This window comes from Haliotis cracherodii, unplaced genomic scaffold (genome assembly GCF_022045235.1).
Source record: "Haliotis cracherodii isolate W230 unplaced genomic scaffold, xgHalCrac1.p SCAF_1, whole genome shotgun sequence".
In the NCBI taxonomy this organism is placed as follows: domain Eukaryota; kingdom Metazoa; phylum Mollusca; class Gastropoda; order Lepetellida; family Haliotidae; genus Haliotis; species Haliotis cracherodii.
In genome coordinates this window covers 22,247,681-22,270,445 of record NW_027266264.1, presented here as the reverse complement: position 1 = coordinate 22,270,445, position 22,765 = coordinate 22,247,681, and the positions used below count along the sequence as shown (strand labels likewise).

The window sequence follows — 22,765 nt, the reverse complement described above, 5'->3', positions numbered from 1 at the left end:
AATACACACACCCACACCAACGTCAGTACCCATACACACCCTCACACCAACGTCAGTACCCATACACACACCCACACCAACGTCAGTACCCATACACACCACACACCAACTTCAGTACCCATACACCCCCAACACCAACGTCAGTACCCATACACACCCAACACCAACGTCAGTACCCATACACCCCCCACACCAACGTCAGGACCCATACACACCCCCACACCAACGTCAATACCCATACACACCCAACACCAACGTCAGTACCCATACACACCCAACACAAACGTCAGTACCCATACACACTCCCACACCAACGTCAGTACCCATACACCCCCCACACCAACGTCAGTACCCATACACACTCCCACACCAACGTCAGTACCCATACACACTCCCACACCAACGTCAGTACCCATACACACCCAACACCAACGTCAGTACCCATACACACTCCCACACCAACGTCAGTACCGATACACCCCCCACACCAACGTCAGTACCCATACACACTCCCACACCAACGTCAGTACCCATACACACTCCCACACCAACGTCAGTACCCATACACACTCCCACACCAACGTCAGTACCCATACACACCCCACACCAACGTCAGGACCCATACACATCCAACACCAACGTCAGTACCCATACACACTCCCACACCAACGTCAGGACCCATACACACTCCCACACCAACGTCAGGACCCATACGCACCCCGCACTTTCACACTAATCCAGTGAAATCACGACCGGGGACCCCAAAAATAAGATTACACAATTTCACAAATGTGGAAAATCGAAGCCCTATTGTAATTGTTACGAGCCAACACTCTTACCACTGAGCCTACCCCAACGCCAATATTAAATTAGAAAGAATTATGTAATTATAACTGTTTGGAGAAATGGAATTTCTATATGGACGGCATGGTTGCGCAATGACATTTGCCCTTGGAACTACATCCTCAACTAAAAGAAGCCAAGAAAGGTCACAGGTTTGCCCAAGTGTATCCATTGTCAAATGTCTTTTTATGAAACCGGTGAGAGGAAAGATGAGATGGCTAACAGACGTAGAAAAGAAAAGGAGTCATGACAAAAGGTCCGGTTGGCCAATATATCCCAGTGCTACGCCCGAACGTAGTGATGAGCATCCGGAAATATGGAGCATGGCAGGTGACACAGTGAGTGAATATTGTTCAACCCCGCGGTCATTAATATTCCAGCAAAATGACGGTATCTGTGAATAATAGACCAGGCAAACCTGTGTCGCTGCACCATGACATGCAATCAGAGCTTGACCACCTAAACAACTTTCCTGCTGAAGTCGAAACTTGGTAGCTGTACATTCACGGTGCACGTGGGAATCAATTCTGCCCCGGAATCCACACAGAGGACACAAGAGCTGATGTATCCTGAACGTTAAAGAAATCTACAAAGAGACGAATGCATTTGACGAATTTATTTTCCATTCTGTAGAACCTGCAACAGTGCAGGATACATGCTAGAGTTTTTAAAGGCTTCCAGAATACTGTCACGGTAAGGATTTGGCACTGATGGCACCACGTCCCCAGCCAAGAAAACGTCTTCTGCGGTGATTCCGACCTCATCTGCTACCGCCACGGCGTATGCCCGTATTCCTCGCCAGATAGTCGGGGTGTAGAAAGGGACAAGGTTCTCACTTGGGGAGAAACCAGACAGTCGCTTGCCTGTCCTTGGCATCAATTCCCATGTGTAGGAACGGGCGACCTTGGCCTTGTCCCGAGCAAAATCGGCTGTTATACCTGCTGCAGGGTCTGAAACAAGTAGCGTCATATGAGTGATAATCCTACGACTACAGATATTAGGTGTCCTGGCACGGTTGGTAGTACAGTTTACATCTAGAATGTATAATAGAAACACAGACAGAGAGGTGAGGTAAAATGGGGTTTAACGTCGCGGTCGCGGTTATTGCACTTACATATCGACGTACCTGTGTGTGTGCGTGTGTGCGTGCGTGCGTGCGCCTGCTGCACCCTGCAATAATGCCCCTTAATAATAAACGCCAGGCAGGGTAACAACAAGTCCCATCTTTTAACGTATTTTGGTGTGACGCATCCGCGGATTGAGCCACCCACCTTCCACTCTCCGGGCAGATGCTCTATCAACACGATGATGCAGACATTCATTTCAGACAAAACTTACATAGCATGGAGTATGTGGGGCCTATCCTGAACGGAACTCCCATCGCTTTCTCGGCAGTTTTTGCAAGAGAAGTCTGAAAGTAGAAAACACCCGCTCACTAGACACACATCTACCTTCTTGAAAGAACACCCCAAGAGAGACGAAAAGCCAGCATGGAAGTTACAGGTTTCTCATGTAAAACGTTATTGTTTGCAACACAACCCATGTCATGACGGTTGCCGTGTTTGTACGTGGTCCTGTGCTATCAAAACAGGCGCAGTTAAGCAACGTCGGTCGCGAAGAGTTCTTGAATGGGTGATGGTGTTTGGCCGATGGTGTTCGGCAGCTTGACTCCAGAGAGTTTCTAGAGCTGTGGTCCTGCCATACACTGAAGCTCATGTAGCACAAGTCGTGTCTCTGTTCACCCAGCATTGAATGGGTATCCGGTAGGTTGAGATGGTTATGTGTCTGTTAACCTTCTAGCGCCTCACAGGCAGACTGGGTTGTATACTATCTAGAGAGCTGAGAAAGGAAATCTAGTGCATCTTTTGAACGGCTTAATAATGGCGTTGGCCCTTTGAGCATGCGTCAACGGAAGCACTATAGCGCATTACAAATAAACATTTAATATTTTTGTTTTATGGATTGTTTATTGGTTTCTTCCAAAGCAATTCTGAAAGTTACATCGCTGCATTACTATTCTCCCGTCATTTAACTAACCAGTTCGTAGAAGACTTTGACAGGCAATTATAATTAACAGTAACATGAACACACAGTGACTTTTTAGTTCGTAACGACCTTTCAGGGTTACTTGCACCTTCAACAGGTGATTCACAAACAATAAAGAAGAAAGAAGTTGTTATGTAAAGAAAAGGTTTCACGTCTTCATGTTCTTCTTATTTATAAATGTTTATCAGAGACAAACTTGGCAGTTTCACATTTTTCAGCTTGTACATTTTCTGCTCACCAGACTGGCGTTGTCAGCAACCCTCTTGTTCTGGTAGGCCCAGGGGAGGAGGATGTACTGGCCGTACGTGTGTATGGACAGGTAGCTGATGATGGCCTGCTTGTTGCCCAGGATGTGCTGCGCCAGGGCATTCGCCTCGGGTGCCGAGTACGCGTATCGGCCCCTGTAGGTGTCCGAACAGGCATTCCCGCTAGCACCCCCTGCAGTGTGCAACACACGGTATTAGACACGGTATTAGAAACGGTGATATGATAATATTGCTTCACGTCAGAAAAAACGGTGGTCGTTGCATGCTGTTTGATAAAACACCAGTTGCTTTCAAAAAGTAAAACAAAAACCGGAAAAAAATATAATGGATACACAACGCTGTGTTCCACCATTTACTGACAAAATGTGATGTCAAAACCCAATCGTGCCACTTCACAAAGCGCATTTCGAGCTATGGCTGTCAGAAGTCCTACACTTCGTACTTTTTCCGAACCCTGTTCCGAAGTTTCGGTTGAGGTCTGTCCCTACACAGCGAGACCGAAGGTTCCTTTGGCGGTTCTTCCTCCAGTACCGATAACCCTAAACGCAAGGGGAAGCACGTTAATATGTATTTTGAATAATTCAGTTGAAGAAGACGTAAGGTCATCCTTGTCCAAATGAATTTTTTCTTAATGTGAGAATGAACTTAAACATTTATCATGATTATGAAATGTCGGTACGAAATAACGCAAGGCCAGCCAGCCTAGGTAATATCTTGCAGAGAGAGCGGCCTCCTTTTGACAACGTCTCGGTTCGTGCCACACGTTTTGTGATCGAACTGTTAGTATTAATATCATATATTAATTGTGAATATTTAATTACATACCTAAAATAAGCTAATAACGATATTTCCATTGTACATCTCAATCCCAGGTCTATCTTGTCTGTGTTATTCAATGATAACTATGTGAGGTCACCTACCGAATGGGTGAATTCATACCCGTCCGGGTTGACAGGGGAGACAACTTCCCAGTCGACTAACTGAGTCATGTCTGCGTTGCTCTTGTTACACGCGAGCTGAAAATAAACAAGGGGTCACAGAAGCGCGATACTACGGAAGCCCCATCTTGCCATATCAGTTTAGGATAACATGTTAAAATTCAATATAACTTGTTGAAAACACAAGATAATATGTTGAGATTTTGAGACATAATTTTGAAAATTCCCGGTACTGTGATGACATTTCAAGATATTTGCTTGCTATCGCCGAATTCAATATATTCTGAAATATATCTGACGACGGTCTGTAAATTATCAAGTCTTTACAAGACAATCCAGTGATTTACATCAAGAGGATCGACCCATGCAATTGGGATACATGCATCAACCAAGTCAGCGAGCCTGTCAAGTGACCACCCGATTCCGTTAGTCGCCGCTTACCACACGCATTGGTTGCTAAAGACCTATACTAGCCCGGATCTTTACATTGTCATTGCATTTGAAATTCAAATTAGCATCTTTAATGCTCGTCATATTAATTTGAACTTTCAAGATAGTTCCTTTTCATTTCATCATATGACCTTGACATTGCAACACAGTGTCTAGAATTTGAAAGACAAACCAATTTGTATAGCACTGATGTGGCCCTGTATGCTACAGCAGCAATCAGTACAGTCACTGATACACTAGCGTCCAGCAGATGTTCAAGAGAGTACGAGGAAATGTACGACTGAATGAGTTTGGTTTAGCGCCGCTTTGAACACCATTCCAGTTCCATCACGGCGTGTCAGCGCAATGTGACGGAAAGCAAACATTATCGCAATCTTTTGTACTTCTATAAGAAACTCAATTTACATCGAATTTGAAAAAAACTTTATTGTAGACGGTATTGAAGGACGAAGCAAGCGCCAGTAGTCCTTTACCTGGTAGACAATGTAGTTGGCGGTGGCGGGGGACAGCCACTCCCGAGCATGCACTCCACTCTCGATGAAGATTGTTTTCCTGTTTCTTCCTGGGTCCTTTGGTGATATCTGTAACGGTTATAATATAGTTACAGCTTGGATCTAAAGATATCAGTGTTTCATTTGTGTCTGATCCGTAACTCATTGCCGACGTTCCAGCCAGCCCCATTCACGTATGATTAGACGAGCTCCCAGTTTTCTACATTAAGAAGCTGATTTTGGAACTGTGTTACAGTTGTATTTCATGTATGTGGCTATCGATGATCAGTTACTGCATTTCTGAAAGTCAATGCCAAAGAAGATTTACATATTTATTGAACTATTTATAAGCCATCACAAAGAACATGCCAACAAGTTGTTTACACAAGTTGTTTTTTGAAATTACTCTTTGTGACTATGAGAGCACAACCCCGGCAGACATTGTGTAGGCCGAATTCTCACATCCATGGAATTGTATTGACTTGCTTGCATGACTTACTATTGACTGGATTCTTACTTGCATGACTTACTAATGACTGCGCTATCACAATGACACTATACATACTACTGTATATTCTGTAGACAGAACTCTCACGCCCACGAGGGGGCAAGGGTGGCCCAATTGTCTGAGGCTTGCTTTGGGCACACCAGAAACGGTGATTGTGGGTTTGAAAATTGAATCCCGGTTGCCCGCCCCGATAGTGTTTCTCGGCTTGTCAGCACCATACCTGTGCTCAAACATTTCACCAAAGTGGGTAAACGTCTGTGACCTGCATCACTTGTGGGCTTGATATAACAGTGGGCTTACTGTTAAAAGCAGCGTTAAACCCAACTCTCTCACTCATGCACTTCCATGACTTACTATAGTCTGGATTCTCGCCATGACTCTATATACACCACTGACCTCTCACAATCATGACTCAGTATATACTATTGGACTGTATATTCTACAGACTGAAGACTCATCGTCATGACTCGGAAAATACTATTGGACTCTATATTCTACAGACTGGAGTCTCACCGTCATGACTTGGTATATACTATTGGACTCTATATTCTACAAACTGGAGTCTCACCGTCATGACTCGGTATATACTATTGGACTCTATATTCTATAGACTGAAGTCTCATCGTCATGACTCGGTATATACTATTGGACTCTATATTCTACAGATTGGATTCTCACCGTCATGACTCGGTATATACTATTGGACTCTATATTCTACAGACTGGAGTCTCACCGTCATGACTCGGTATATACTATTGGACTCTATATTCTACAGACTGGAGTCTCACCGTCATGACTCGGTATATACTATTGGACTCTATATTCTATAGACTGGAGTCTCACCGTCATGACTCGGTATATACTATTGGACTCTATACTCTATAGACTGAAGTCTCATCGTCATGACTCGGTATATACTATTGGACTCTATATTCTATAGACTGGAGTCTCACCGTCATGACTCGGTATATACTATTGGACTCTATATTCTATAGACTGGAGTCTCACCGTCATGACTCGGTATATACTATTGGACTCTATATTCTATAGACTGGAGTCTCACCGTCATGACTCGGTATATACTATTGGACTCTATATTCTATAGACTGAAGTCTCATCGTCATGACTCGGTATATACTATTGTACTCTATATTCTACAGACTGGAGTCTCATCGTCATGACTCGGTATATACTATTGGACTCTATTTGCTAAAAACTGGACTCTCACCTTCATGACATTGATGGGTCTGTTCTCTGCGGAGTAGCCGATAGTTTTCTTCTTCACGTCTACAAAGTTGCTACACGAGGACTGGACCCGATCTTGAAACTCGTATATCTGCAAGCCCAGTACACACTACCAACATACACGATCATCCAAACAGACAGAGAATCACTGGAGTGTTAGATACTGGTGAACACCACGATGACAACCACATCGCCATGTGCCACACCTAAATGTTTTAACGGTTATTTCGGAGCTCAAAAGAACCCATTTCACATCTAACAGACATAGGCAATGCTGTCGTACTATTAATAATTGAATCACGTAAAAGTGATGACGTTGTCACTGGACCGATTCTACACCTTCATACCTCATCAAGCTTCAGATATTCTTTGATGACATCCTCCAATTCCAGAGTTGCTCGTTTGCGTCTCCTCATGTCCAAGTGACGAAATTCCTCATCTACGGAACTGGTGAACAGTACAATCAACACTGCTGTAAACTCATTGTGTGTGAAAACAACAGTCACGGTTTCAGTTAGGGGGAAAAAATTGAAATTATTTTTTTGAAACATGTTCATCACTCACTCTTGTAAATTGTCTTGTAATATCTCTACGTCTCCATTTTCTTCTGTAACAGTTTGAACAACTTCTGCCAGATCATCTGGTGTTACTATGGCTAGCAAGGTATTGTCATGGGGATTCCTATGTATGTCGTCAATCTGAAGAAAAAAACAAACAACGCGGAGTTAAGAAGTTGTCATATATATTTTCCACCATTTCGCCGCCAGTTCAAGTCAGTTATTGTCCTGAAGTAACGAACTGTTATCTTTCTGTTTTGTTTAAAACACTGTGATGCGCTGTACACGTATCCTTTCCTGAAACGGTCATCGCGTATGTTGTCCCAAAACACTGTGTTGAAGTAAACACGTTCAGCGTCCTTGAACATTGTCAGTGTGTATTGCATTTCAAGGCACATTATCTTACGGTCTACACGTATCGAGCCATGACACACATTCAGTCCTACGCTCTACAAGTATCTTATCTTGATACACTGTCTTACGTTCTACACGTATCACCCCTGACACATTTTCAGTCCTACGCTCTACATGTATCTTATCTTGATACACTGTCTTACGTTCTACACGTATCACCCCTGACACATTTTCAGTCCTACGCTCTACACGTATCTTATCTTGATACACTGTCTTACGCTCTACACGTATCACCCCTGACACATTTTCAGTCCTACGCTCTACACGTATCTTATCTTGATACACTGTCTTACGCTCTACACGTATCACCCCTGACACATTTTCAGTCTCACGCTCTACACGTATCTTATCTTGATACACTGTCTTACGCTCTACACGTATCACCCCTGACACATTTTCAGTCCTACGCTCTACACGTATCTTATCTTGATACACTGTCTTACGCTCTACGCGTACCTTATTTTGATACTCTGTCTTACGCTCTACACGTATCACGTCATTTTACAAATTTTCAGTCCTACGCTCTACACGTATCTTATCTTGATACACTGTCTTACGCTCTACACGTATCACCCCTGACACATTTTCAGTCTCACGCTCTACACGTATCTTATCTTGATACACTGTCTTACGCTCTACACGTATCACCCCTGACACACTTTCAGTCCTACGCTCTACACGTATCTTATCTTGATACACTGTCTTACGCTCTACACGTATCACCCCTGACACATTTTCAGTCCTACGCTCTACACGTATCTTATCTTGATACACTGTCTTACGCTCTACACGTATCACCCCTGACACATTTTCAGTCCTACGCTCTACACGTATTTTATCTTGATACACTGTCTTACGCTCTACACGTATCACGCCCTGACACATTTTCAGTCCTACGCTCTACACGTATCTTATCTTGATACACTGTCTTACGCTCTACACGTATGTTGTCTTGAAATATTCTTTTACGTTCTGCACGTTCCTTGCCTACTCATTGTTAGCCTTACGGTCTACACGTATCTTGTATTTAGACAGTTGCCTACGCACATATTATAGCACACTGTAAACGTGTATCTCCCTGAACCACGGTCATACCTCCAGGCTGTCGTCGATCCAGTTCAGTCAAAGCCCAGCAAGGGTCACCTACCTGTGGAAGCTGGTGTAAAATCCTATCCAAACGCTCCGACGATCCGGCAGCAATTCTCACAAGTTTGAAACTGGGGATGAAATCAGTTTTTATTCCTCGCACATATATAAACAGAAAAGGTATAACAGAAATGTTTCAAGTTTGTTGACGTATGTTATAATAAATAACGTAATGCATTGTAACATATTTCTAGTATTCTGCTTAATGGTGTTAAAAAAAGCAGTTCAACAATTCATATCTTGCAGTTGGAGTGTAGCTAAAACCAGAGACCAGAGACCATTTATCAGTAAATTCTCGAAATGACTAATAGGCTCTGTCGTTTCATGAAAATACTGAAATACATTACCAGGCCATTCACGAAACGACAAAGCAGTTTCCATAAGGATTAATTAAAAAAGAAAAATAAAGAACCTAGAAAGTCTCATTCACGTGTTTACATCCACATGTTACAGCCAGACACGTGTCGCGAAATGACTGATTTCACAACCTGACTGTAACATAGAACCTTGGAAAAGCTATGTACCCAGCCTTCTTTACTGAAGAATTCACTTCAGTGTTTTTATGGAGTTTTGAACGTCAATGGGCAGACTATCTAGATCAGCGTGGTAATAATAACTTGACTGACTACTTGTTAAATCATTAACACTCAACAAACTGTAGACAAGAGTACGAAATCTGTGACACCGTTCAGAGCAAAAGTGCAACATAAGACCCGCCCATTTTATTACCAGCAACCTGGAATCATTAATGTGTTAGTTAGCATCGCCTTATCTGTTATACGATTTATGCGAACATGAAGGCAAAAACGTTTTTTGTTGGTTTGTCAATCAAATCCCACGGAATTATTTGCAAATTAAACATTTGTATGTGTCCTGAACTATCATGTAGGTTTTGACATTGATCTCATTCAATACATTTCTAATGTACTAGTGAGTGAGCGAGTTGGGTTTAACGCTGCTTTTAACAGTATTCCATTTATATCACGGCGTGTCAGCTTGATCTGGGAGGAAAGCCCGAAGTGATGCAGGTCTCAGACGTTTACCACTTCGGTGAAAACTACGAGCACGGATAAAGCCAGAAACATAATAGGGGCGAACCGGGGTTCGAAACCGGTGGACAAAAACAGATGTGTTTCTTTAAAACAAATATATGAAAATATATAGTAAGCGGTGTCTCACTTTTTTTCGGGTTTATCGTTTATAATACTATTGTTCTTGTTTGGGAATTGTAATAGTCATGACTTGACTTGTCCCGTATAAAGTGCCTGTGTATCACACAATGTGTTTGTGTGCAAGCGACCAAGCTGGCTACCACCTGTACTGGGCACACGGGACTTTCTCTCGCCAGCAAGAACTGGGATGAATTGCCAAGAAATCTGTCAATTAAACTAATTATGATGATACGCATTTAATTTAAACTGGCTAGAATCCCCACGCTGGATAACAGATGGATATATTCAACTCAACAGGTATCCTGAAGTGAAATGTTATTGTGAAAAGATAAGACACCAAGACACCACGGTACTTTTGCTGGATGTAGGCTCTCTCTCTCTCTCTCTCTCTCTCTCTCTCTCTCTCTCTCTCTCTCTCTCTCTCTCTCTCTCTCTCTCTCTCTCTCTCTCTCTCTCTCTCTCTCTCTCTCTCTCTCTCTCTCTCTCTTGGCCAGGTGTTCGGGGACTCACTTGTAGTAGGGCTTCTCTCTCACACACAGCACGCAGGCTGAAGCGAGCCACAGGGAATACACGACCAACGCCCTCATGTCCATACTTCGCACCAACCTTGAGCTAAATTCCAAGTGTTCATGGAGTAAATTACAAAATTTCCTTTCAGTTTTTTTATTTTATTTCTTAAAGTATTTTTTCTTAATGAAAGTTTCACACCATAACGTATTCTTTCATACATAATAACAAAGTATTCTGAAATAAATTATCAACATCTTAAGGAATGTTACAATGAAATTATCCCACAACAAAATCTCTTGATAAAAGTCACATCATGACACACATTAGACTTACATATAGTCTATGAAATATTTTATTACACAATACGTTTCTCTCCTCTAAACTTAAAACACATAATTGTCCTGATTCTGATTTATAGAATAGTTCTGGCTAGAGTTGGCTAGACTTGCTATTGTATATATAATCTAGATTGGTTTTGTTTTATTAAAATAAATATATTCCACTGTCATTGTACACATATGATAGAACACTTGACACATACATCTTATCTTAATATTATTTATTGATGAAGTTTTTACATTATAAGGTATTTCTTAATGAAATTTTGACATTTTCGTTAAATATTTTACCAATAAATAATTGTTTCTATATAAATTACATTACAAAGTAGGTTTTATATATTATATTCACACGACAAAGCAATTCAAATGAAATAACACCATAAAGTATGTTACAATTATTACATCATGATATTGTTTAATGAAAGTTTGACATCAAGGAACACGTATGTGGTTGTTCACGTTAATAGTTAATATAAAATATTTGGCAAACATGTGTTCAGATAAAGCGGATATATTTACCGTCAAGTTGAGTGGTTTCAGCATAAAGCCCCGATCTCAGAACGTACTGCTTTTATAGGTTGATGTGGGTGCGTGTATTTACGTCACGTCAAATGCTGCAAGCTTAAGAGTATTCAGCATGAGCACGTGAAATACATGAATCACCTGTTACTATTGATACTATAACACTGCTTGTTTGTAAACTGTCCTTTGTAAACAGACCACCTAAGCAAATAATACTCATCTCTAAAACACGACCATCCCTCGTTACGTATGTATTGTATATACATATGTATTACTATTTTGACTTGCTACAAGCCCGAGATTGTTCACTAACGGATCTTACATTTGAATATAGGTCACTGTTTGATTCAAAGACCTCTTGACTAATTTTGCTTTCTTCAAATAAAATTCCTCGTTGTCTTTTCGTGTGACCGCAAGGACTGTTGGATCCCGCGATGTTTAAACAATGGAGGTGAAAGTCACTTGTATCCGTATAGCAGTCAACAAACGACCTTGTTTGCGTTTGCCTGCCAATTTATGTAGAATTTTAAGTTAACATTTGGTCAGAGATAGAGAACTTGAAAATAATCATTAGATATGATTTCCTTATTCAATCTCGTATTGTCCTGCCTGCATGATAAATAATACACAGTTCAGTCTGCTGTGTATGCCGACTACTTAAGTAACGTTTAACATAAATTTAAATGAGAGGGAGATAACTGTTATGTATAGTTTCCTATTTGGTTGTGAGGACAGCCTGTTTCGCTGAGGTTTCAGCAGGCCTAATAGAAACCGATGATAAACAGATGCCTTAAACCGATGATAAAGTGGAGTAAAGTTTGGACCACACCTCCGTCCGTGAAGCCAGGACCGCTTTGGTTGAAAGGCACCTACCAAACAAATGTGATTACATATCATACCAAGACACCATATTCTGGAATGATGGGATGTGAACCACCACCACTACTACTACTACTACTACTACTACTACTACTACTACTACTACTCATCTTCCCGAGGCAAGGGAGTTAACGGACTATAAAAGTCCAGTTTCCACCCTTGGAACTAGGCTGTAATTTCCAGGCTCGTTGGTAGCGCCACCAGTGACTATTACGAGTTATGTCCCTCCTATTGACTATTCAGAATCCACCTCTCATGTCACTTGTCTTTGCTCCAAACAAAATGGCGGCGCCCAGTCAAAACGATCGGGTCGGCAATCAAGATCTATATTGTAATAAAACAGATCTTACTCCGCGAATTGCATCAAATCACTCGAGCACCTTGATTAAAAAAATAAAAATATTGGCAAAATATCTATCGACGCCCAGTTGACGGTACACATGCTTTGCAAATCCTACAATCGACCGAAATATTCTCGTTGAAATCCACGTTGTTTACGAACCGGATGTCTAGTTCGTTACGCGATTTTGATTGGACTATGCATAGACTCGTTTGTCCAGCCAAGATGGAAACTGGACTTTTATGATCAGTAAACGTCCTTGCCTCGGGAAGACGAGTACTAATATACTCCCACCCTCTATGATAAATACTACTCCAACCACAACCACAGCTACGTCTACTAGAAAACGATAGAGAATTCCCATATTCACTTAAGAATTCTTTCGAGCAGTCAAACTGCCACACCCAAACTGACAAACTGATACTTTATCCTGGACGCCAGTAGACTTTTGCAAGGCCATCAGATCTGTCCAGATGTCGGGGCAAGATGTTGTGCTCCCTAAACCGGTTGCATACAGTTCTGCCCCTTATTGGTCTCAACCCAGTAATTGTCTGAGCTCTTCATGAGGCAGTTTGGTATCGATTACGTCGATGCACCAAACGAATATCGTTGTTTTGTGGACGACCGGACCGTAGCAAGTCATGAATGTTGCTCTGCTGTAGATAACGTCTCCAAAGAGATGACATTGTGTTTCGATGAACTTTAAAATGTCTGGCAACTTCGTTTCAGTTCGTCGTTCTTGTTTGCAGCAAACCCAAAGCGCTTAGGGGTTGATTTTCAGAATGCTCTGGCTTTGCGGTTAAACAGAAGTGTTTTTATAAGCAACACTTGTGTTACCTTAGAGAACTAGATAATCACCCAAAATATACTCATAGCACCCAAATCAGGTTTAAATAATATTTTACATGCCGCTGTCCTTGATATTCTGGGAGTGATCATATCTTCAATCTGAACAGTCTTAATCTGATATCGAAGCATTCTCAAAGTCTAGATTCTAAAAACTGATCAAAGATGAAATTAAAACAAATCTACCAGATATTTTACCACCAAAATACCACATGCCACTATAACATTTCAGATTGTCTTGTCACATGCTACCAATTGAAAAAGGTCGAAGGACAAAATTTAGTTGAAAGGACATGACTGTTCTGTGCATGCAGTGACAGTGCTGATGAGTATCATCATATCTTAATTCGTGAAGAGTTTGTTACCTATCGCTTAAATTATATCTATTCTTATTATTCAAGGAATCCGTCCATGTTTAAACTGGTGAAGTTATGTGAATACAATGATAAACTTTCCATAAAGAAGTTATCCAGTTTTTATAAATGTATAATAAATGTTTTTAAGTGATTGCTGTGCATGTATGCACGTGTATGTATGTGTATATACTGATCTCTGTTAACTCTCAATATACGGAGGGGCGGTCGGGAAGCCTAGTGGTTAAAGCGTTCGCCCGTCACGCCGAAGACCCGGGTTCGATTCCCGACATGGGTACAATGTGTGAAGCCCATTTCTGGTGCCCCCGCCGTGATATTGCTGGAATATTGCTAAAAGCGGCGTAAAACCAAACTCACTCACTCACTTACTCAATATACGGTGTCTCGTAGCCTTGAGTGAAATAAGGGTGCACGGGTGGCCCAGTCGTCTAAGGCACCGCGATTCGCTGTGCAGAGTTGTGTCCCTTGGGTACGCCAGACACCTATGATTGTGAGTTCGAATCCCGGTTCGCCCCGATTTATATTCTAGGTTTGTCAGCACCATACCCGTGCTCGTGGGTTTCACTGAAGCGGTAAACGTCTGAGACCTGCACCACTTCGGGCTTTCCTCCCACATTAAGCTGACACGCCGCGATATAACTGGAATACTGTTAAAAGCGGCATTAAACCCAACTCACTCACTCACTCACGCATTGAATGAAATAAAGTTCAGTTCAGTTCCGTCACGAGACGTTGTGGTACTGCATTCTAAAGGTGCTCCATGATGCGCCGTAAAATCCTCCTCTGTTGTCTGATACAGCTGTACATTCACCAAAGTGACAGAACAGTGACATATATGAAATATCCAACATGTCCAATTACCTACAACATAAGTATCAACATGTGATCATTTCACGACGTCGCGCATGAAAGCTATAAAAGTTAACAGCTAAAGTGTTGTTATTTGAAAGCCACGCGTACAGTCCCAGATGTGTACAAACAAACAGAAAAAACGTGCGTTTTTATTTCCCTCCAGTAATGGACCAGAAACCCGCGCTGCCTGTAATGCATGGAGATATCTGCCAACACTGTGTGATCGCTGGGTCGCCCAACACGCGGACGTTAACGTGTTCAAGATGGCGAGCGCTACGGCTTGCGGTGCAACTGGGTCTTGGCGTTAAAGCATCAGGCACAGTTCCAGTGCTATGAACTGCAGTGAGTGAGTTGGGTTTGACGCTGCTTTTAACAATATTCCTAAACTATCACAGCCTTTCAGTACACTGGATCGTGTAAATATATTTGCAACCACAAGACCCCTACCATGTTTGAAATGTTGTAAATGTGTGCATTTTTTATTTTTTAAAGATTACATATCTAAGATACCCACCAGCAGTTGTGCATTATACGATTTAAATAAAAACAAATAAAAAAAACAAAAAAAACATGTACATTTTGCTAACTATGCGCCAGTACAGTATATGTTTTAACAGAATATCGCTATCTTAAGATATTTTCGATTCAGAATCAAACATGTGACAAAATCAACTGGGAGGTATAGTTTCTTTTGCCCTTCAGTTTATTTTGTGACTGCTATCTGACTCTCAGCATTTGACCTCGAAGTGCGAACAGGGTCATGTATGTATGTATGTATGTATGTATGTATGTATGTATGTATGTATGTATGTATGTATGTATGTATAAATGAATGCGTGCGTGCGTGTGTGTATGGATGTATGGATGTATGGATAGAAGGACGGATGGATGGATGGACGGATGTATGGATGGATGGATGGATGAATGGGTGGATGGATGGATGGACGAATGGAAGGACGGGTGGATGGATGGACGGATGGAAGGACGGATGTATGTATGTATGTATGTATGTATGTATGTATGTATGGATGGATGGACGGACGGACGGACGTACGTATGTATGTATGTATGTATGTATGTATGTATGTGTGTGTGTGTGTGTGTGTGTGTGTGTGTGTGTGTGTGTGTGGATGGATGGATTGATGGATGGATAGATGGGTGTATATACATCATGTTTTATGTATGTATGTGATGTACAAGACGGCGACTGACCAGGCAGCTCGATTCTTTACGAGTAACGATAAAGTGATATCAAGGTGTACTTAATAACAACCATTGCAACAAGTAAACACACGAGAGAAATATGTACATGTACTTCAGATATTTAGATAATACATGAATTTAGTATTTTCACAACTCGTTGCCTGTTTCATCATCCCACAAACACCTAGTTAATCATCATTACATCAGGAAAGTGACTGCGTGCTCATAAAACTCAACTCGTCCATCGCATCGACTGAATCAGTCTTTGTTTAAAATCGCATATGTTGTGAAGTACAGAAAACATGAAAAGATATTTACATTCGTAAATTAGAAAAAGCGAGCAAATATCGTTCAACGAGGACTGGTCTGTCTTCCAGAACCTAGAGAATACATTAAGAAAGGATTCCGACTCAGATCTAGAATGATTTGGCAAGACTACATCTGAAATTCAGTATTGTTCTGGGCGCCATTTGTATTTGATTATATTTTGTAGATACATATTTTCAAATCAGATAAGTATATTTCTGGGACTTAATGTTAGTCTAAGTGAGGACGTCCACAGGTCGACGCGTTGAAAACCCTGCGCCTGTTTCCCAGGACCGATAAGGGCCGGCAATGGTTCGGCTACAATTCCAAAAGCCTGGTCTAATGAGTCTAAAGCTCATTAATTGACCATCATTCCGGTAATTATTCAATAAAGACTAGATATGTGGATATGTGGCTATCTTTGCCCAGCATTCTACCGCTATCAGTGGCAGGCGGCTGTCCATGCCTGTTTTACGGAGATGCACTGGTGTTCATTTCAGTTGCCATACGGCGGAGCAGGGCATCTCCACACGCCTCCAGCAGGTAGGGGTAGCGTATCAAGGACAGCTGGGCGCACAACCGCGCTATACAGTGCTTTCATCTTACGCAATGAAAGCATCTTGTTGAACCTTCCCTGAATCTGACGGTTCTCGTTTACGATAACAAGTAGTGTATTAAATCATCAGTTAAAACAAATATTGTTTTAGATTATTTTGTGGTTTACATAAAACGATTACTTTGCTTTGCGTCTGAAAGAAAGTTGTTGTACGACGCTGTTGTGACCCTTGGCTCGGCCCTGAAACACAGAATTCCCAGGTTTCTGACATGTGTTCTCGTAAGGGAATTGTTTGATCCTCAGTGAGAGTGATAGGGGTAGTATTTATTTAAAAATGCTTGAACATACTCCATAAAACTATTTTTTCCTCAGGTTTTATGAATAAGAAAAACTAATACTTGTTCACTGTCTCTTACCGAAATCCCCCACCCCTATGATGGTCGGGTATTAACGTTTGTTGCCAAACAAGACTCTTGTAGTTTCTGATCAGTTTATGCCGTTTATCATTGTCTCTGATAGAATAAGTGACGGTAAAATATATTTCCAAAGACTCGCACACAATACACGAACGACTATAGGGAGTGTGTGTGATTACGTATCTATTGTTTTGAAGTAGATTCTCCACCCCATGACATGCCCGCCTTTGTAAAAGACCTCACATTACACGTGTACATGTATATACATACAATACGCAGGTAAATAATATGTCATATTATGTAAACAAATGCCAGTTTGCAAACTGGCGTCAGGCTTGCTAAGGTGTCCGACTAATATGTGACCCGTGAAGATCCAGGTTAGAATAGGTCTTCAGCAACCCATATATGCTTGTTGTAAAAGGCAACTATGCTTGTCGTAAGAGGCGACTAACGGGATCGCGTGGTCAGGCTCGCTGACTTGGTTGAAGCATGTCATCGATCCCAATTGCGTGGATTGATGCTCATGATATCAATCACTTGATTGTCTGGCCCCGACTCGATTATTTACAGACCGCCGTCATACAACTGGAATATTGTGATATGTAAAACATCAAACCAACCAACAAACCAACCGGCTAATATGTTTCCTGTGTAGAGTTCCAGTCGGTCAGAAGTGTATAGAACCTTCTCAAGTGTGTATACAGGGGTACAGATAGTCCTGCACCATGACCGTGGAATATATTTATTTTATGAAAACATAATAATCTAGAAATGCATACAAAAGCAAGTCTAGCCAGCTCAAGCTAGCTCTATTCTGAAATCAGCATACTAGGGAATTCTTTTTAATTTTTCGAGTCAAGGATATTGTGTAATATAAGATTTCAGAGACTAAATGTTAGTCTAGGGTACAGACACTGACAGTAGTCTGAAGGCAGGCGCGGGAGCTTGTCGTGATACACCTCCGACAGCTAAAGGTTACAGTGTATCCAAATAATGTTATCGAGGTCCTTTGTCTATCAACACGGGATAAGCTCAGCGAATTAAGAAGAAATGATTCGGAACAAATTGAGAACTTTGTGAAACCAGAGACCATATACGTTATATGGTCTCTAGCGAAACTAATGTCATTTATCAATAATGATAAATATATGTAATCCCTTATATGTGGCTTGAAGAGGTTCGTTTGAGCTGAAGCTCTCTCCTATCAGGGGCTTAAATCTATTTCATTGTTTCTTACATTTATATACTAAGAATGAGAGTTGAATTTCATAAACTGTGCATGTATTAATTACGACATGCGCTTTTAGCAATATTCCATCAATACAAGGGGGGGGGGGGGGACACCTGAAATGTGGGGAATCGAACGAACGAACGAGCGAACGCTTTAACCACTAGGCTACCCCAACGCCCCGGCCACGATAAGTTGAAATAGCAAATATATATAACAACATGTTTAGTGCACAACATGTTCGACATGCGACATGTCGACTCTACAAGGTTCCCGTCACGGTGACATTATTTAGTGCAATATATTCATTATTATAACGTATAAAGTAATAAATGGTTTTATTTTATGTATATAGTCTTACTGTTTGCATCCAGTCCTAAGAAGGCGTATATGTACAATGCAATTATTTAGTGCAATATATTCATTATTATAACGTATAAAATCATAAATGGTTTTATTTTATGTATATAGTCTTACTGTTTGCATCCTGTCCTAAGAAGGCGTATATGTACAATGCAATTATCTTACCATGAAGTCAACCAATAATTGTACAACCCGGTAACGTCTTATTAACGTCTACTTGAAGTCAACAAGGCGATGTTCATGTAATCAAATTATTGGGTACTTTCAGTTCATCATGGTGTACTTTCTCAGCAGGTGGTTGACGATAGGCCTCAGGACACCGACTCCCACAGTTAGATTAACATGTGTCAAAACATCTGGGTAATGTACATCGACTTGGGGAGGATTGCGTGTCTTAAACGAAACACATGGCGATAAAGAAATTCATTTTCAAACTGTTTAAACTAACCCCTCGATTGTTTTGAATGCTTCTGGCCGCGACTATGTTTATGACCTGAGGGCACTGTAAATTATCAAATCGTTGACATAAAAAGCTGTTTGTTTCAGAGAACTGAGAGATGAAAAACAGGCGTCTACCACGTCCAATCTGGACCGTGGAATGAGATGCTGCACTCTAAAGGAGGCTGAGATAAACCGAGACAGGTTTGCTGATACGGGATACTTCTCTCATCAACATCCGCAGTTCAATCTGTGAACCCGGAGATACAAGTGTTGATATCTGCGACCATATCTCTATACACAACTTGTAGTGCCGCGCTGACAAGTTACCATGGCAACCAGTGATGCCAGGGCGTATCAGCGCCTGGTCGCTTGTTTAAAAACGCTGAGGGGCTCGCGGGCAGAGGTGGAGAGGTTTTGCCCAACCAGTTTCGATGGAGTGCTGTGCTGGCCCCCCACCCTCCCGGGGATGACTGTGAGGCAACGCTGTCCTAAATTGTGGGGCTTTATTTCAAGGCGGTACGCTTACCGGACGTGTGGCCCGACTTCCACGTGGGTCGGCTTTACCAAAAGTTCAACTATTGAGACGGAAAGTAAGATCCTGAAGCGAGTTGAAAGCGACGGAGACGGACTGACGGATTACACAGGTTGTATAAACTATACAATGGAGATGGCTGGCTTGCCGCCTAGATACACAGGTGTTTCAGAGATGGCTGGAGTCACAGCGATGGAGATTCTTGGATATACTCTTAAATCGTTGTCAATCTTAACATTGTTTGTGGCGGTGTGTTTATATGGGTGCTGTGTACGAGCCAAAACGCAGAGGTACAAGATATTCATTCCCATGTTCTTGTCCTCAATGATGAAATATGTTGTCAGTCTAGTTGACATTATCGTCTGGCGATTTGAAACTGACTTCCAGCAGACGACAGTTTGGAGACACCCCGTTGTCTGTAAATGTGCGAACTCGGTAACACGATTCTCGGAGCTATCCGTGTATTCTTGGATTGCTGTGCTTGGTGTCTATTATCTGTTTGCAGTGCTGGGCGATATAATCAAAGGCAGAAGGGTCATGGTGTTGTACTTAGTTGGCCTCGGAATTCCTGTCGTCTTCGCGACGGCGTGGGCTCTAACCGTGACGTTCGTTCTTTCAACTGACGTCTGCGAAGGCGGCCAAATTCCACACGCAACCCACTGGATAACGGATGCGCCTAAACTAGCATGCGTGTTGATAGCCTTCTGTATTTTCATCGTCTGCGTGTATGCAGCATTTCGGGGACTGATTGATGACGACGTGCTCGAATTTAGACTTGTTAAGCAGGGAACCATCAAATGTCTCCTGTTTTTGACGCTGTGTACATCGGCGGATCTCTACCTGTTGGTGATCGTGTACAACAATGGCGGTCAGACGATTCGTGTGTCGTCTGCCGACTCGTGGATTGATTACTTCACTCTTGTTGTGGACAGTATTCCTGGAGTGATAATGGCGATATTGCTCTGTTTTGTTGATAACGAAGTTCGTGTGTGCGAAAATGAGCCTCGCAAAGTGAACGTTGTGGTGGTTGAGCGAGGTCGCGAACATAATCGTTGAGTACGGACACTGTACCTGGGCGCGTAAAATACAGGAAAGCATGGCTCACGACCAACTCTGCAACAATACGACAACATTTTCATTCATCGCAACGTCATTCATCAAGACGTAGAACTTGAACGCCATGTTCAAAAAGGAACACCCCCAGAAGCGGATCCGGACCTGGATGTACACTGTCTAACTCGACACCAGTGCTTCACATCCTTCATGCCTTTAAACCTTAAAGATAGAACATCCGCTGGCAGCGCTGGAAACCCGAGTTCGAATCCCCACATGGTTACAAAGTGTGAGAGTTCTCGCCGTAATATGTCTGGGGCTACGCTAAACGCAGCCTCAAACCCAACCATCTCGCTCATTCAGTTCTAAAGATAGAAACATATTTTACAATCCGTGAGGCGTGAGAAGAATTGATGAGGGGAAGCGTTTGTATCTGATAGGATGCGTGTTGTGGCGCGTCCATGTTGATAGCGACAGAGTGATGGGGTGACCACGGTATGATTGAACTGTGACTTACAAGGCCCTTGATAAGCCACGACCACACACTAACACACAGGTCGACGTGAAGCCTGGATCAGTCAACTTTGTGATACAAACACCACCTCTGGAACAATAAATGTCTCAAATCTTTTATTTGATATGTTTGGTTTCGTGAAAACGACTCCTCCGGAACAATATTCATATAATCTTTCATTTGATATTTTTCATTTCGTATATTACTTTTTATAAATTCTACCTTGATCGAATATTTGATTTTTACGAAATACGTTCTTGCGTAGCTAGTATGTCAGGCATTAGTGTTGAGATTAGAGGATCGGTTCTTCAGTGAACCCGAGGCGAGGGCACGGGACCAAATGTGCATTATACGGACACCCTGTAGCACTAGCGCACGTATTACCTTAACTGTTACTACTTCCTGCATATGTATATTGGATTACTGATGTAAAACATGGGGAAGGTTAATATACAGAATGTGTTTTTCTTCAATTAAATGCTCAATACAAAATCTGCTTATCGTTACATGTTGTAAATGAACATTTGCTAAAGATGGTTCTACATGTCATGAGGATGTTGGTTGAGTCAACGAGCTTTCTTCCAAGGGTCGGGCCTGGCCTACACACACCATTCCGGAAAACACCGGGAATAATTTTGTCACCATTGAGTGCTGTAGGCTTTCCACCTCCTCAAGGGTGGAGCGATGAGATAGCTTAAAGATAGTCTGTCTTACAGACCCTGATACAAATATATATCAAATACAGCCCATGCAAGTCTATAATGTTTGGCAAGTCTAGATCACTGCAGTATCAGAAAATGAAGAGAGTCACTGGGCTCCTTTTTATTATATTTTCATTAAGATAACTGAACAACTGTTTTTATGTACGATATGTTCATTTCAGAGACTAGATTTTAGTCTAGCTTAAAGAGTTCAATAGGAACGCCGCAAACTTCGATTGCCCACATTGATGTAATGTGAAGCCAGCCGTGGTATATTTTGAAATTGTAGTAAAACCTTACTCACTCACTCACGGCTCAGCGCACGTGTGCTCATTCATGCGAATCGTTGAAAGGGTAGCTGAGTGGTTACAACGTTCCTTCGTCACGCCTAAGGCTCGGGTTCAGTTCCATGAAGGGGACAACTGACATGCATGAAGTCCATTTCTGATGTCCCCTGCTGACATATTCGTGAAATATTGCTCACATAAATACCCAACCCCACTCACTGGGAAGAGAATGTCAATGGACCAATCCTGTTTATCTTCACGAGGAGACGGAGCCCAGACGGGTTATGTAATTTGACTGGTTCCTGTAACTGCTGATCTTTGCCCAATGATTTCCTGTACAGCAATACCACTTTCTCGTCCGATGTCGTGGAAAGGTGTCATGCACTGAGATGTACTTCTGTCGCACACTGCATTCGTTATCAAAA

At 42.0% G+C, this 22,765-nt stretch overlaps 2 protein-coding genes across 2 annotated transcripts; one reads left to right on the top strand and one right to left on the bottom strand.

Moving 5' to 3' along the window:
- Positions 1–1,458: 1,458 nt before the first annotated feature.
- LOC139454731 (zinc carboxypeptidase-like) lies at positions 1,459–15,268 on the bottom strand. Its single transcript, XM_071236424.1, has 12 exons — positions 15,255–15,268; positions 10,587–10,727; positions 8,906–8,975; positions 7,352–7,485; positions 7,135–7,234; positions 6,771–6,878; positions 5,017–5,124; positions 4,076–4,171; positions 3,598–3,694; positions 3,128–3,327; positions 2,182–2,254; positions 1,459–1,793 (listed from the first exon to the last, which is right to left on the bottom strand). The coding sequence occupies exons 1-12, from the start codon at positions 15,266–15,268 to the stop codon at positions 1,459–1,461; spliced, it is 1,476 nt and encodes a 491-aa protein (XP_071092525.1).
- Positions 15,269–19,581: 4,313 nt separating this feature from the next.
- LOC139462011 (PDF receptor-like) lies at positions 19,582–21,792 on the top strand. The gene has a single exon (XM_071243509.1). The coding sequence runs from the start codon at positions 19,582–19,584 to the stop codon at positions 20,839–20,841; it is 1,260 nt and encodes a 419-aa protein (XP_071099610.1). The 3' UTR covers positions 20,842–21,792.
- The last annotated feature ends 973 nt before the right edge of the window (positions 21,793–22,765 follow it).